Genomic DNA, 15,569 nt, shown 5'->3' with positions numbered 1-15,569 from the left:
TTGGGCAAGTTACCTAAATATTTTAAGCCCCCGTTTCCTCACTTTCAAAATTAACGCCTTGTAGAATTGTGATGAGTACTAAATAAGATGAAGTATATACAACTCTTAGCAAAATGCCGAAGAAATATTTGCTATTATTGTTGATATTGCTACTCTCAACATAATTTTTAATAACTATACCTGTTTTATCAGTTGAGTATCTGAATATTTATTTAACTAGACTCCTATTGTTGAATGTCTGGGCTGTGTCCAAGCTTTTACTTCATTGAACATCTTTATACCTAAAAGTTTTGCACATTTTTGATTTCTCATAAGTTGGTAATGATGGAATTTTAGGTCAAGTGTTATACACTTTTGCAATGCTTTTGATATACAGGCAAATTACCTTCTAGAAAGTTCATACTTGTCACCCAGAAAAGTTTGAGAATGTCCCATTATTTTTGTTAATAGACTTATTGATCTTGGCTGCATAACTTCTTTAGCTTTCTGAATAAGACAAATCATTGGGAATTGCTCTGTTGAGCCAGTATTTTTTAATGGTTTCTCAAAATTGGTTTTCCCTGCTATGATCATATTCTTTAGCCATGTTTATTATAGTAGGTCCTTCCTGAGAGCAGGACACTTTATCTTCTAAATGCTGGAGTCTTTGAACAGGAATGGAGAGCACAGCATGAGCACAACATTCTGAGCTCCATGCTTCTTGCTCTTCCACTGGAGAACCAGCTCCGACTTCTGTCCACTGCTTTTTTAGCTAAGGGCTGAGTTGGTAGGTGTATCAGTACTTGAAAATATTTTCACATTGTCTAATTTATTACATGTACAAATCACTCCTGTGAAAACACAGCAAAGATCTTTCTTCAATGGATTGGCACTGTCATTCACATGAGTCCACAATATCATGTCTTTTCTCCATAGTTCCTCCAAGTTTTCAGAAGCTCTGGGAAATAGGAAACATGCTGGATACTGGCAGGAGTGGTGAAGCCAAGAATGTGATCATTAACAATCCCATCTCTCTTTACTGTGAGACAAACGCTGCTCCTCCTCCTACACTGACATGGTATAAAGATGGCCACCCTCTGACCTCAAGTGATAGAGTATTGATTTTACCAGGTAAAGATTGCTAGGAACGGGGTGAAAATCTGAATCTCTGTCAAATGTGTTTCTTCTCATTTATTAGGCCAGGCAAATTGATTGACTTTCTGGCCGTGTAATTTAGCTGACACAGCATGCTGAATGCCACTGGTATCTGTGTAACTTCAAGCTGAGAATTTGACACCTTAGTTAATTTTCAGATCTACTACGGGATCATTCTATCAACTTAAGAAAGTCTTTTGACTCCTTGTGCCTTCCCTTTTCTAAACAGTGTGATGAAATAATCAGTTTTATTTCTGTACATTATTAATAATAAATTCTCAAATATATTTGCATATAGTTACTACTCGGTTTATTAAATGCATTTCTCATAAATCAATAGTAAAGATGATTGGTTTCAAATATTTTAGTTATTACATGGTTTATTGATGGAAAAAGAGAAGTTTAAATTGTGGAATGATAATATTTTCAAGACTTCTGTATACTTTTAGCAAACATTCAAATAGACTTGTCAAAATTTATCAGATTGTACACAAAGTCCAGTGCCTTTCAATGTATGTAAATTTCATCTCAAACAAAAGAATATCTTGGGGAAAAAAAAGAAAAGAAACTAGATAGAAATGAAACTAAATGTGATCCTAAATTGGATCTGGGCTTGGGAAAAATAGCTATTAAAGACTATTTTAATAATAAAGAAATTTGAATATGAACTATGGTTCAATAGTACATTTTTTTTTAACTGATTTTACATTTTCTGATTTTGGTCATTATACCTAGTATACCATAAATACTATATTTATGAGTATTTAGCAGTGAAGGGGCATCGTGTCTCCAATATACTCTCAATCTTTTTCTGAATCATTTGAGAGTATTACTCATTTATATATATAAATAAAGTTAATATGTACATTTTTATGACAGATCAAACAGTTAGATTGAAATATAAATTATTGATAAACAGGTGAAATTTTTAATATAATGTGACTTTTCTCTAAGTTTGAGATTACATCAACATGAAAAGTTTAAAAGTTTAAAAATCATTCTTTCAAGATCACATGTATAAAGGTATACTTTATACCTTTTATATCTTTGGCTATTATTTTCTGAAATCAGTACTTACCTCCAACAGTGTAAACTTCTTTTACATGTGTTTAAAACAGTAAAAGCAAGAAGTCACCACATAGCAGCATACCACATGGAACGTGAGAAGTGCATAGAGCAACATTCCTTCCTTGAGGAAAACTTATACAAGCTACTGAGTTCTCAGGAGGTCTTATTTATATGCTGGTCCGCTTTTCAATGATGCAGTGTTTGTTCTAAGTGTAGTATGTGGAATTAACACTGAAACACTGGATGAAGAGCCTTGAAAGAAAACGTAAAGAAGTCGTTAGACCTGAAAAATTATGTCTCTGTTTATGACCACTTTCACTCTAAGATTTAGAGAAGTGAACATATGTATTGGGATATATTTTCAGGAGGGCGAGTGTTACAGATTCCCCGGGCTAAAGTAGAAGATGCTGGAAGATATATGTGTGTGGCTGTGAATGAGGCTGGAGAAGATTCCCTTCAGTATGATGTCCGTGTACTCTGTGAGTTTGTTTGTTTGTTTGTTTTGTTTATTATGCATTCCTTCACTGAAAAGTTTTTTCAAGGAACTAATGTTTGCTTGATGTTGCACTAAGCATTTTAGAGACATAAAGATAATCAGAAACTGATAGTTTTCCCAGGGAGTTATCTTATACAAATTGAAAGCATATTAGTTAGGACTCCTGAAATATCAAATAACAAACTGGCTTAAACCAAAAAATTAGAGAGAGAGAGAGACAGAGAGAATCACTGATTCATGAACCTGAAAAGTCCCAGCGTAGATCTGGCTGTACTCACATCTGACTTCTATGGCTCAAAAGAGGTCCACCGGACTATACCTTTCTTTTTCTCTTGGCTTTGTTTTTCTCTGTTAGCATCATTCTCAGGTGGGGGAATAGCAGGTTGGCCCCTGGGAACTCTAATCTTACATCTTCTAGTTTCACATCCAAAGTGAAAGCTTTTCTTTCCCAGTATTTACAACTGAAGTCTTAGAATTGGGTTTCCACAGCTTTAATTGGCCAAGCATGAATCACATATCCATCTCTGAACCAATTACAGAGGCCAAGAGGCCTAATTGACAAGGCATAATTCATATATCTACCCTTGGACCACAGTCATATCATGAATGCATGGACTGAGACTAGAAGAAGTATTGCACCTTTAAGGGAAAAGGGAGGTGATGCTACTAGAAGCAGAAATAAATAGATGCTTCCATCAGAAGGAGATGAGCTAGAGAAGTAGCAGTAGGAATGTATAGGAGGCAGTCAGTATGAAAGATTTTATAGAGGAAGTGATTAAGTGACATGAAGCATTAGGCACTTACCTGAAAGTGTAAGATGACCCAGATTTTTATCCTGGGTGACTAAGAAAATCATAGCAAGAGCAATAAAAATAGAAGATTTAGGAAAACAACATGACTTGGGAAGAAGGAAGTCAGTTTTGTTTTGAACATATTGAATTTGGCATGGTACCAAGATACTTAGGAAGATGTTGAATGAGACATTGGATATATGGAACTACAACACAGCGGAGAGAATTGAACTAAGAATATAGACTTGAGAGTTATCCACAAAGAGGTGACATTCAAAGGCATGAGATTTCCAACAGAAGGGGTTATAGATAGCTTAGGAGAAGATTAAAAGAAGATCGTTATGGGATCATTTACAAGTAGGAGACCAAAAAGAGAAAATAGAGTTAGAGGAGAAACAATCTAAGTTAATAAGAAGCAGTAAACTACCATGTCACCGAATCCAAGGCATAGAAAAGGTTATCAAGAAGTGGGTTTAGTATGGAATGGTAAAGTAAGTTTAAGAAAACAAAAACTGGGAAACGCCATTTGAAACTGAAAAATCAGTAGTGAAATTTCAAAGATTGATTTACGTATAGTATGGTATGCTACAAAGCCACAGAACAAAAGGATAAATATTGAGCAGATAATCAGAAAGAAAAGGAAACAAATAGAGAGTACTCTTAAGACATTTTGAAGAGGCAGGAAGAGGTGAAATAGAGTAAAAGGGAAAACAGCTTGTTTGAAAAAACATATTTAAGAGAGATTTGAACTTGCTTTATAGACCAAGAAAAATGATTCAACAGAATGAGACAAGTTAAAAGTTTCAAGTATGTGTGTTGATGGGAGGAGGGTGCAAGGAATGTTGGAGCAAGTCCTAGAATGGGTGAAAAATTCAATCCATAAACTGAGAGGGGTCAACTAGCCTTTCATGGTAGTGAATTGCCACTCCTTGGAATGGTAAGAAGGGGTATGTGGGAATGCATATCAAATGTATTTAGTCCTTTCTTTAAGTATGAAAACAAGAGAAACAGTGGCAGGGGTGGTATTTGGACCTGTGGAAAACGGAGAACCTTAGAGATTACCACTGTCAGGGGTGTGATAGTCAAACACTGAAGTTGGAGCTATTTGGCTTAGTCATTGCTTTCTGCAGCCACCCTCAGTAACGTGGGATCAGAGGTAGAAGAACATAGATGATGTGACCTAAGGCGGAGGAGAGGGGAGCCCCGAGGGCGGTGCCATAAGGTAGCAAAGGTGCACTTTGTGGAAGCACTGGAGGGTAGTAGACAGAGACTGTGCAGTGAGACAGAGCATGGCTGAAATGACCTGCTCTGAGATCTAGGCAGGAGAAGAGGAAAAATGAGACTGGAGGAAGGCTGATAGATTGGTTGTAAGGGAGGAGAAGTGGAAGGGCTAGAGTTTTCAGTGCAAACAAAAAGCCAGCTTATGAAGGAAGCCTGAAAGGAGGTGGAAGAGAGAAAACACAAGAATTCAAAATTCATTTATTTGACAAGTATCTATTGATCGCTCACCATGTGCCAGGTACTAAGGATACGGAAGTGAATACAGTAGACATCAGACCTTCAAGGAGCTTATGAACTTGTAAAGGGGAAAAGTGTTAATGTTGAATGGTCCACGGTATGACAGTCTGTGGCTGGCTGAAGTGGGGTAGAGGTGAAACTAGGGTGGGATGGGTCATCAACATAGGTTTTATTTATTTATTTATTTATTACTTATTTTTTTTAATTGGCTGTGTTGGGTCTTCGTTGCTGCGCGCAGGTTTTCTCTAGTTGCGGCGAGCAGGGGCTACTCTTCATTGCAGTGCACAGGTTTCTTATTGCGCTAGCTTCTCTTGTTGTGGAGCAGTCTCTAGGCATGTGTGCTTCAGTAGTTGTGGTATATAGACTCAATAGTTGTGGCCTGTGGGCTCTAGAGCACAGGCTCAGTAGTTGTGGTGCACAGGCTTAGTTGCTCCGCGGCATGTGGGATCTTCCCGGACCGGGGCTGGAACCTGTGTCCCCCTGCATCGGCAGGCAGGTTCTTAACCGCTGCACCACCAGGGAAGCCCAACATAGGTTTTAAAGTCTACAAGGTAGTGATAAAAAGACAATTAAAATCAGTACTAACATCATCAAGAGCAGTGAAGGAGTATCCTAGACCACCTGGCTTAATTTAGCCTAAGTTTGGAAGGAATTTACTTTAGGACTGAGTGGAAGGGTCTGATCAAGTAGCAAGATATTATAAGTTGGGAAGTACTGGGATCTGGTTAAAATGAAATGGAATGTAGGGATTGGTTGTCAAAGGGAGATGTTCTTGTCTTCAGTCTGTTGTTTTTAATTAGGAGGAAGTTGGAGATGAGTTTAGAGAAGTAGGAACAAAGCAAGGAAAACAGCCCACAAAGTCTGTCTAAATTAGGGATGTTTCACCATGTTTGATGCCAGCCTCCTAAGTGCCACTGAGACAATTCTGAGAGGTGTAACCCAGCTGGAGAGCAGGTGAGAGCAAAGAGCTTTGGTGGAGGCCTCTACAGGTCAGACCTTGGACCTGTAGTGCACCTCCTGGTAGCTCTAATGATTCAGCTGCAGGTAAAAGTTGAAGAAAACATTGAATCTTTATGTCCCAACGTTTCATGTGACCCGTTTTCATGGTGTGGGGATAGTGATAGCCTTATTTAATCTGAAATTCAAGTTTGCTATTTACTAATCTGCAGTTCAAGCTATATATTTTATGTTATCTAAAGTATAGCAAAAATCATCTAATTTTGAATGTGAAAGTAAGCCTTCAAAGTAACATTGAAATTTTATTATGGGCCTTGTAGCCTTGATTATTTTCTTTATAAACTTTCAATGTAGCTTTGGAGAGACTCAAATACTACAAGACAGCATCCGCATTAAACATACATTCTTGACTGATTGATAAAGATATGGTACATTTTAAGAGAGTAAAACAAAATAACTGAACTTACAAAACAAAATGATTATTTATTTTGAAAATGAATTTCTACATTTACAAAAGCAGCCAACACATGCATTCCTAGTTTCACATTTCCATTTTTTAAAAATTCTATGGATAATATGTTTTTTCATAACTGACTAGTCTAACATCAGGTGGGCATTAACCTGTACTGATTCTATATTATTTTAAATGAGAATTAATATATGTAGAAAGATCTAGAGCATGGCTTCCCAAACTCTAGCATACATAAGGATCACGTAGAGAGTTTGTTAAAACACAAACTTCTGGTCTTCCCTGGTGGTCCACTGGTTAAGATTCCGAGCTTCCACTATAGGGGGCATGGGTTCGATCCCTAGTCGGGGAACTAAGATCCCTCATGCCACATGGTGTGGCCGAAAAAAACAAAAAACAAAAAAAACCCTACTTCTTGGGCTCTCCTAGGGATGCCAATTAAAGAAGGCAGTATTGGACCCCAAAATCTGCATTTCTAGCCAAGCTCCCAGGTGATGTTTATGTGATACCACTGATACTGTGGCTGGGGAAACACTCTGAGTAGCCCAGACAATTCCCTTGCAAATGAGACCAAACCTGTACATTTCAAATACACTTTAAAGATTTACCTGGCTTGTCTAGATGGCCAAGTAGACTTAACTATTAATTTGTGCAGATACCACTTGCATGTATGCTTGCAAACCTAGAGGACACCATGGAAGGGGCTGAGAGAGAAACGAGACAAGATATATTGGGAAGAATTGAGATTAACCTAAATGGGAAGGAAACTATGGGAGGGGTTAGTCCAGAATAGGTGAAGAGAGGGAAAAGAATAATCCCAAATTCACATAGTTTTTAAAATTGTCAGAAAACTAGAATATTTTGGAGAAGACCTTGTTTCCTATCATTATCTCTTTGTTGCCATCACTTATTAGTGCCTCCAGTTATCAAGGGAGCAAATGGTGATCTCCCTGAAGAGGTCACCGTGCTGGTGAACAAGAGTATATTGATGGAGTGTTTGTCCAGTGGCAGCCCTGCACCAAGGAATTCCTGGCAAAAAGATGGACAGCCCTTGCTGGAAGATGAACATAATATTTTTCTATCTAGTGGAAGAATTCTTCAGGTAAAAGTAAAAAATCTAATTTTAAAAATAGCTATTTGACTTTGTATTTTAAAATAATTGTTTTTTTTTCTTTTAAAAATAATTTGTCTTGGTTTATAAATATTGGTAAAAATAACTTGTAAAAAGGATATATAAAATAAAGTTATTCTTCCTCATCCTTTTCTCACTATCAAAGGTGACCACTGTTAATAGTTTTGTGTGAATTCTTCCACAGGTTATCTGTACATTCAACACACACACACACACACCCCTTAAAATTTACTACCATATGGCCTCTGTGATAAAACCAAATTATTTTCCATTGCAGATTTCTGATGATTAAATTCTAGATGATTTAAGGTTCCTTATAGATTAAAATTTGTCTTGCATTGGCAAAGAATTGATAATAAATAATAATGGAAACCACATAAATATCCTGAGTTGTTCATTAATGGGCATGTCTATATTTTTGTCTTCAAGTGTCTTAAAAAGAAGATAGGCACTTGTAGAAATAACACCAACTCTTTCGTTAGGATGCAACCTAAGAAGTTATTTCCTGAACATGTTAATGATGTTCTATAGACCCAAGAATCTAAGCATCAGTGTATCCAACACAGGACCTATCCCATGGAGTTCTTTATTTAAAAAAAAAAAGAAAAAAGTTTCACTGGTTGTAAATAACCTTGAATTCTCAAAGTCTCTTCTGAACATCATGACTGTTTCTGTCTGATGCTCATACAACCTCTAACTAAATACTTGAATATTTCTGTTGACCAGAACCAAAAGATATATAGATGGTTGGAAATTTCTGCATAATTAGAAAGAAAATATAACTGCTGTATTAACTAACTCTTGCTACCTAAAACAAAGCATTGCAAACAACTTAAAACAATAAGCATTTATTTAGCTCACAAGCCTTCTGGTTGGCTGGGTGATTCTTCTGGTCTGAGTGGAGCTTACTCACGTGTCTGCATGCTATGGATTGAATCTGTGGCACTGCTGATCTTGGCTGGGCTCTTGCATGTATCTGGGGCCTCAGTTGCAATAATGAGGCTGACTCTTCCCACATGATCTCTCACCCTCCAGCAGGCTAGTCCTGGTTTCCTCACACAGTGGTGCCAGGGTTCCAGGTGAATGAGTAGAAGTGCACAAGGTCTAGGTTTGAAATGGAACACTGTCACATCTATCACACTCTTGGTCAAAGCCAGTTACGAGGCCAACACAAATTCACATCTTTACTTCCTGATGGGAGGAGCTTCACAGACACACTGCCAGGAATGTAGGTAGGGAAGTGGGAGAAAGATTTGGGACTTTTCATAGTCTGTATGCAAGTATGCATAAAATTGCCTTTTCTGATTAGAAATCTTTATATGTATTTGATTGACCTAATAAAAGCCAGCATCAGCAGTATTCTGTACAAAATTTTTTTCTTATGTTTATCTGGGCTTAACTAGAAAGAATGTTTATTGTTTATTCTCAAAAATTGACAAGTCTCTTTATAAAAAATTTCAGTTGGAATTTCTTCATTTTTTCCCCTTAGATTCTAAATACTCAAATAACAGATATCGGCAGGTATGTGTGTATTGCTGAGAACACAGCTGGAAGTGCCAAAAAATATTTTAACCTCAATGTTCATGGTAAGAGCTCAGTTCCAAAAACATCTGTTAGAGTATGCTTGAGAAAGCAGGAAAACTGTTTTAGATTATATAGGCTTATTTTGTATTTTTTAACTTGAACAATGTGTGGAGCCTGCATTCATTTAATCTTTCCTCTTCTTTCTTTCTACCACAGCTTGTGGGATTTATATAGTACAAATCTTTGAGGAAGCCTGTTTTTATATTATTTCAGTCCCTTAAGAAAAAGTAGTTACTCCAAACATATTTGAAAGTAAAAAGAAAAAAATCAAAATTGGAAATCCCAAATATTACAAGTTTAAATGAAGTTAGAACCAAATATAACTGTTCTACTCATAAAAATTTACCCTCTGGGCCTGATTAAAACCAGTTTCTGTCCTCAGTTATAGAATTCATGATGAGTTATACTCTCTAGTACCTAATATACTTCCTGAAGAAGAAAAAGTCACTTTATGGAGTTAAATAATTCTTAAAAACCATCAGTACACCTAATTTATTTATTAGATTCTAAGTTCTCAATAAATGCTAGACACTCCATAAATACTGACTTTTTGCTTTAAAAAAAAAAAAAAAGCAGTTGGCTGCTTCCAGAATATTCAATTGGATATGGTGAACAATTATTATAAAAGATTTTCTTTAAATGTGTGATTCATATACAGAATTCTAGCTCATTTTGGAAATAACTGAAATTTGACATTTCATGAAAAATTTCTTCCTTCAAAAGACATTTAGCAAAAAAAAAAAAAAAAAAAGACATTTAGCATAATGGATATTCTTTTTTGGTACAGTATGTGGGGAGTATTGATGTCTACCAATGTTTGGTGTTTGTGTAACAGATATCTGAAGCACTGTTACCTTTGTATTCCCAGTGCTAAGCAAGTTTTTTTTTTAGTAAATCTGACCAAAATAGAAAAAAAATGTATAATGAATTTCCAGGAAGAATGAATTAAACAAATATAATCATTATGAAAGTATACATTCTAATCTGTAAAATACAGTAGAATCAATGTTGAAAAATAAAAATGTTGATCATTTTTCCTAATTCCCCAAGGCAGAATTAATTTTTCCTCCTTTATGTGATCAAAAGCATCTCATAAATACCCCAGTTTTAGCAGTTACATATGTTACCTTATCTTTATATGTCTGTATCTTCACCTCTATCCCATAACTTTATTGTAAATGCTGTAGGCAAATGGTCATTTCTTACGGACCTTGGTCTTTCTAAACCTGAAGTCATGGTAGTTGCTAAATAAATATTTGTTGTTCCTTTATTATATTTCCTTCGTATCCATTTCCTCTTTGTAATGCAAAGAAAAAACACCTGAAGTGGGAGACTTGTGTGGCTTGAGAGGCAGCAGCCACTACTGTTTACTATTAACTATCGGGGCTCAAGAAGGGTTTCCTCTTTTACTGGCTAATGGAGTCTTGAGCTCCTGCCTGCAGTCCAGAACTCATACTTAAATATTGGAAAATTCATGTGCAGGAGAAACAATTTCAATTGTTTTCATTTAAAACCATACCATTTGTTATCTCCCCCTACAACACTGCTTGCTTCTTTTGGACTCTAACCTTCAGTATGTTGACCTCCCAGTTTTTTTTTGAAGCCTCTATGTCTTTATTTTCCTTCACATCCAGCTTAATTTTCATGGACCGCATATAAATCACTTCTCTCAGCCCACATGCTCAATAAAAGCTCAACTCTGCATGTAACAACACAACATACTGACTGCTTGATACTTACCAGGTGCTGTGCCAGGTGTTTTATATATGTTATTTTATTTAATTATCTCAACCCCAGGTGGTTGGTACCATTTTATACCTCTTTCACGGATAAAAAAGCTGAGGCTTAGTGAGATTAAGTGACATGCCCAAAGTTACACAGATGGCAAATACAGAACCAGGATTTTAACTCAGGTGGTCTGATTCCAGAGGCTTTAAACTTAGCTACTTTTCTGTGTTACCTCTCACTAAGTTCTATACCTACCCCTAGGTAGCTAACCATGGCTAGAGGAACTCTTGGTGTCAGGAATGTTGGTGTTACTATAAATTCATAGGTACTGCTTGAAATGAGCCCTTTATACAGCCTCCTCTTGTCTCTACTCCATAGTGACTCATATCTTCTTGAATGTCAGATGGCCCCTGTCTTAGCTCAGGCAGCCATTAACAAAATATCAGAGACTGCATGCCTTAAATAATAGGAGTTTATTTTCTCACTCTTCTGGAGGCTGGAAAACCCAAAATCAAGGTTCCAGCAGGGTTCAGTTTCTGATGAAGGCTCTTTCTGGCTTACAGATGGCCATTTTGTCCTCACAAGGCCTTTCCACTGAGCACGCATGGACAGAAAAAGCAAGGGAGCTCTCAAGTGTCTCTTTTTATGAAGACAATAATCCTATCTAATGATGGCCCCACCTTTATGTCCTCATTTATCTTTCATTACTTCCTTAAAGGCCCCATCTTCAAATACAACCACTCTGAGAGTTAGGGCTTTAGTATATGAATTTTGGGGAGACACAAACATTTAGTCAATCACAGTCCCCTCTCACTTTCACTCAGTCAGTGCCCTTACCTCCTGTTTTTTAAATTAATTAATTAATTTATTGGCTGTGTTGGGTCTTCATTGCTGCACATGGGCTTTCTCTAGTTGTGGCAAGGGGGGCTACTCTTCATTGTGGTGTGTGGGCTTCTCATTGTGGTGGCCTCTCTTGTTGCTGAGCACGGGCTCTAGGCACATGGGCTTCAGTAGTTGTGGCACAGGGGCTCAATAGTTGTGGCTCACGGGCTCTAGAGTGGAGGCTCAATAGTTGTGGAGCACAAGCTTAGTTGTTTCACGGCATGTGGTGTCCTTCTGGGGCAGGGATTGAACCCGTGTCCCCTGCATTGGCAGGCAGATTCTTAACCATTGGGCCACCTAGGAAGTCCCCTTACCTCTTATTTTATAGGGAAAAGAGAAGGCATATTGCAGAAACAACTTCAAATTCCTACCATCAGATTGACGGTATTAGCTGCATCTGATACTGCCATTTCTTCCTTCCTGCTGTTACAACACAAGATGGGAGCATCTCTCTACCTTCTAAAGACTGACTTGACTCTAGATCCCTGGCCACTGCCTCCTCAAAAATCTCATAATCTCCTCTTTTCCTCTCCAGCATTGAAATTCACATTTTTACTGGCTCCTTCCCAAGAGAGCTTAAATTTTCTTCTCTCTTGCCTCCAAAAAAAAACTACAAAAAACACAAACCAAAAAAACCCTAAACTCTTCCTTAGACCTAACATTTCTCTTCAGCTGCCTCCCTCTCTTTTCCCCCATTTCAAAGCAACCTTCTCTAAAAGCCATGTGTATTGTATTTACTGTCTCCATTTCCTCACTCCCACTCACTCCTCCCACCATTGCTCACCGAATTTCACCCTCACAACTTCAATGAAACTGCTCATTGAATTCATGAAGTGACATCAGAAGTCCAACAGGCACTTTCCAGGCTTTATCTTTCTTGCTTTTGAGCATTTGACATTCTTGAGCATTTGACTATCTTTTAAAAAAATTCTCTTCCTTTGGCTTTTGTGACACCCACACCCCTTATTTATATCTTATCTTTCCAATCTCTCATTCCCAGTTGTCTTTGCTAGTTCCTCCTTTTCTACTTGACTATTACACTTTAGTTTTCCAAGTTCTAGACTTTATTTCTTCTCACTCTTTTCCTTTGTGATCTCATGAATTCCAAAATTTCAGATATCATCTATGTGCAAAGAGTTTCCAAATTTTTATCTCCACCCAGGGCACCCTCGGGAACTCTAGACTCTTCTTGTCAAATATCTACTTCTTATCAGCACAAACATCTAATAGTCACTCTAAGACCATAGGTATGTAACTGAACTCATTACCTTTTTCCCAAAATTTGTTCCTCCTCCAGGGATCTCTGTCTCAGTAAAGGGAATCACCATCTTCCCATTGTTCAAGTCAGGAAAATGAATGTCATCCTTGATTCCTCCTCTTCCTTAAACCTCACCCCCAAAGCATTTAGTCCTGAATATTCTACCTACAAAATATTCTGGACCCACTCACTTTTCTGTCCTTTCTGACACCAACCTAGGCATAGCACTATAATCTTATGCACTTATTATAGCAGTAGTCTCCTGACTGATCTTTCTAGCCTTCTTACCAGTTCCCTGAACTGTGACCAGATTGATATCTTTTAATTTTTGAGTAAACCACTCTTCTGCTTTCCTTTCCTTAGGCTGTATTTCAGCATTCTTAATGATGCCCAGAAGACCCGATAGGACTTTATCCTCTTTGGTCCTTTAATCTTTGCCTGCTCCACCTTACTCCCCAACAAGCTTGCTCTTCAAATTGTGGTCCTGACAGCCTTCAGGTGCCATGTTCTTTTCCCCATTTGGGCCTTTGTATATGCCATGCCTTCTTTCTGGAAGACACACTAATTTTCTGTCTTCCATTTAGCTTATTGCTGGCCATACTTCAGTATCTTTTTAAATGTCACTTCTTCCTCCTGATCCCCAAACTAGGTTATTGTCACCCTTCACTTCTGACTGACACTCATCACACTTGTAGTCACTAGGCAGTATCAGACAGTGGCTAAGAGTGGGGCTCTAGAGCCAGACAGCAGTTTCTTCCAGGAACTAACTGAAACTTTAGGCAAGACGCTAACCTCCCTCTGTCTCAGCTTCCTCATCTGTAATAAGAGGATAAGAACTGTATCTAACACATGAGGTTTAAGAGCCTCCAATGGAATGGTGTACATGAATGAAATGGTTTAGTTCAGTTCCTAGCACAGCATAACCACTCAAAAAAAAATGTTAACTGTTACTTTTTGTTCAATGTCTGTCACTACCACCAAATTATTAATTCTTTATAGCTATTTATTACATTTTTCATACTGCGTCAGCACTTAGCACAACATCTGAAATACAGTAGGTATTTAATAAATATTCGATAAATGAGTGAATGAATGAATATGAGAATTAGTGGATGAAAAACAACCATGTGATAGTAAAATTTAAGAAGCAATTTTGCCTTTTGATCTTTTGCTTTTGTTTTTGATGCTGTTTTAAGACCTCAGTCTTAATATAGTAGAGTATAATATAATACTGAGAGTATAATATAAAGAGAGTATATAGTAATAGAGGGTTACATTAGTTTCATTCTTTATTTCATGTCTTACTATCTTCATTGGCCTGAGCAAGACCCATGTCTGCCTTTATTTATTAATGTATTCATTCATTTTTATGCTCCTATTCCCACCCCTCCACATAGAAACCATTTGAATCTGTATGATGTTATTCATTCTACATGCATGTGTTTTTGTAAAAAAATCTATTGTTCCATGTGCATGTGTTTTAACATACATAATTGGCATTGCATTATTAATCTTTTTTATTCCACTTTTTCTCTGTACTGCTTTTGCTTTTGGAAATTTTTTTTTTGGTTTTGAAAAATAAGCCATTATATTGCTTATTTCTTAAATTTTCTGCTTATCTTGAAAGTCATTGATTTACGTTGTTGAAATAACCTGTATAATTTATTGATAGATACCATAAAATAAAATTTCTCCTCTGTTATTGCTATAAGCAAGAAAATAAAAACTTTAAGGATATAATATTAAAAATAAGAATATTCAAATGTACTTAATAAAAAGAAGTATTTGGTTTTTGTACATTGACAAAACCATCTTAGAAACTGCCAACTACATTTTACAAATAAAATGCAGAATAATTCTGTCTTTGAGAATTCTAGTATTCTGTTTCAATTGAGAAAAACAAAACTGATGGACATGAGTTTGATGAAGGCATTAGGGAATTCTAAGAAGAAAAACAGGTAAATAATTAACAGTATCATTAACTCAGTGCTTTAGCAGAGTACAGTTGTTGGGCTTATATTAATAAATTGGAATATGTATTGATAATATCACTTTCCACTTTTAATATGTTTACTATTAATATCAATATATTTCACTTTTAATATATTTACTATTATAGTTCCCCCAAGTGTCATTGGTCCTAACCCTGAAAATCTCACTGTTGTGGTGAACAATTTCATCTCTTTGACCTGTGAGGTTTCCGGTTTTCCACCTCCTGATCTCAGCTGGCTCAAGAATGAACAGCCTATCAAGCTAAACACAAATGCTCTCGTTGTGCCTGGTAAGGAACTTAGTACTCTTATAAAGTGGGCAACACTTTCTCATTTTTCTTTATTTTTAGTACAAATGGCATTGCAACTTAGTCTCTTTCCAAACTTTTGTCTTGCTGCATTTATTTGTTCCCATTAAATGTGTCTCTTTAGCCATTTGGGGCCATAAAGGTAAGATTGTATAGAGTTTTATGATTTCACTGGGAATATACAGTAACAAGGTCTACTTGAAGAAATTGTGAAATTTAAGAAGCAGAACTGCTTAGTAATTGGGAGTGATAG

The 15,569-nt window shown here is 36.8% G+C and overlaps 1 protein-coding gene across 1 annotated transcript in view; it reads left to right on the top strand.

The window, feature by feature from the left end:
• HMCN1 (hemicentin 1) overlaps positions 1–15,569 on the top strand; it is a 460,484-nt gene that overhangs the window by 330,718 nt on the left and 114,197 nt on the right. The window contains exons 54-58 of the mRNA XM_057725744.1: positions 916–1,110; positions 2,568–2,681; positions 7,348–7,535; positions 9,055–9,151; positions 15,137–15,298. Coding sequence (XP_057581727.1) covers positions 916–1,110; positions 2,568–2,681; positions 7,348–7,535; positions 9,055–9,151; positions 15,137–15,298 — 756 coding nt within the window. The remainder of the gene's footprint in view (positions 1–915; positions 1,111–2,567; positions 2,682–7,347; positions 7,536–9,054; positions 9,152–15,136; positions 15,299–15,569) is intronic.

This window comes from Hippopotamus amphibius, chromosome 3 (assembly GCF_030028045.1).
Source record: "Hippopotamus amphibius kiboko isolate mHipAmp2 chromosome 3, mHipAmp2.hap2, whole genome shotgun sequence".
Taxonomy (NCBI): Eukaryota; Metazoa; Chordata; class Mammalia; order Artiodactyla; family Hippopotamidae; genus Hippopotamus; species Hippopotamus amphibius.
Note: the sequence above shows the minus strand (reverse complement) of the source record. Positions and strands in the feature narration are given on the sequence as shown.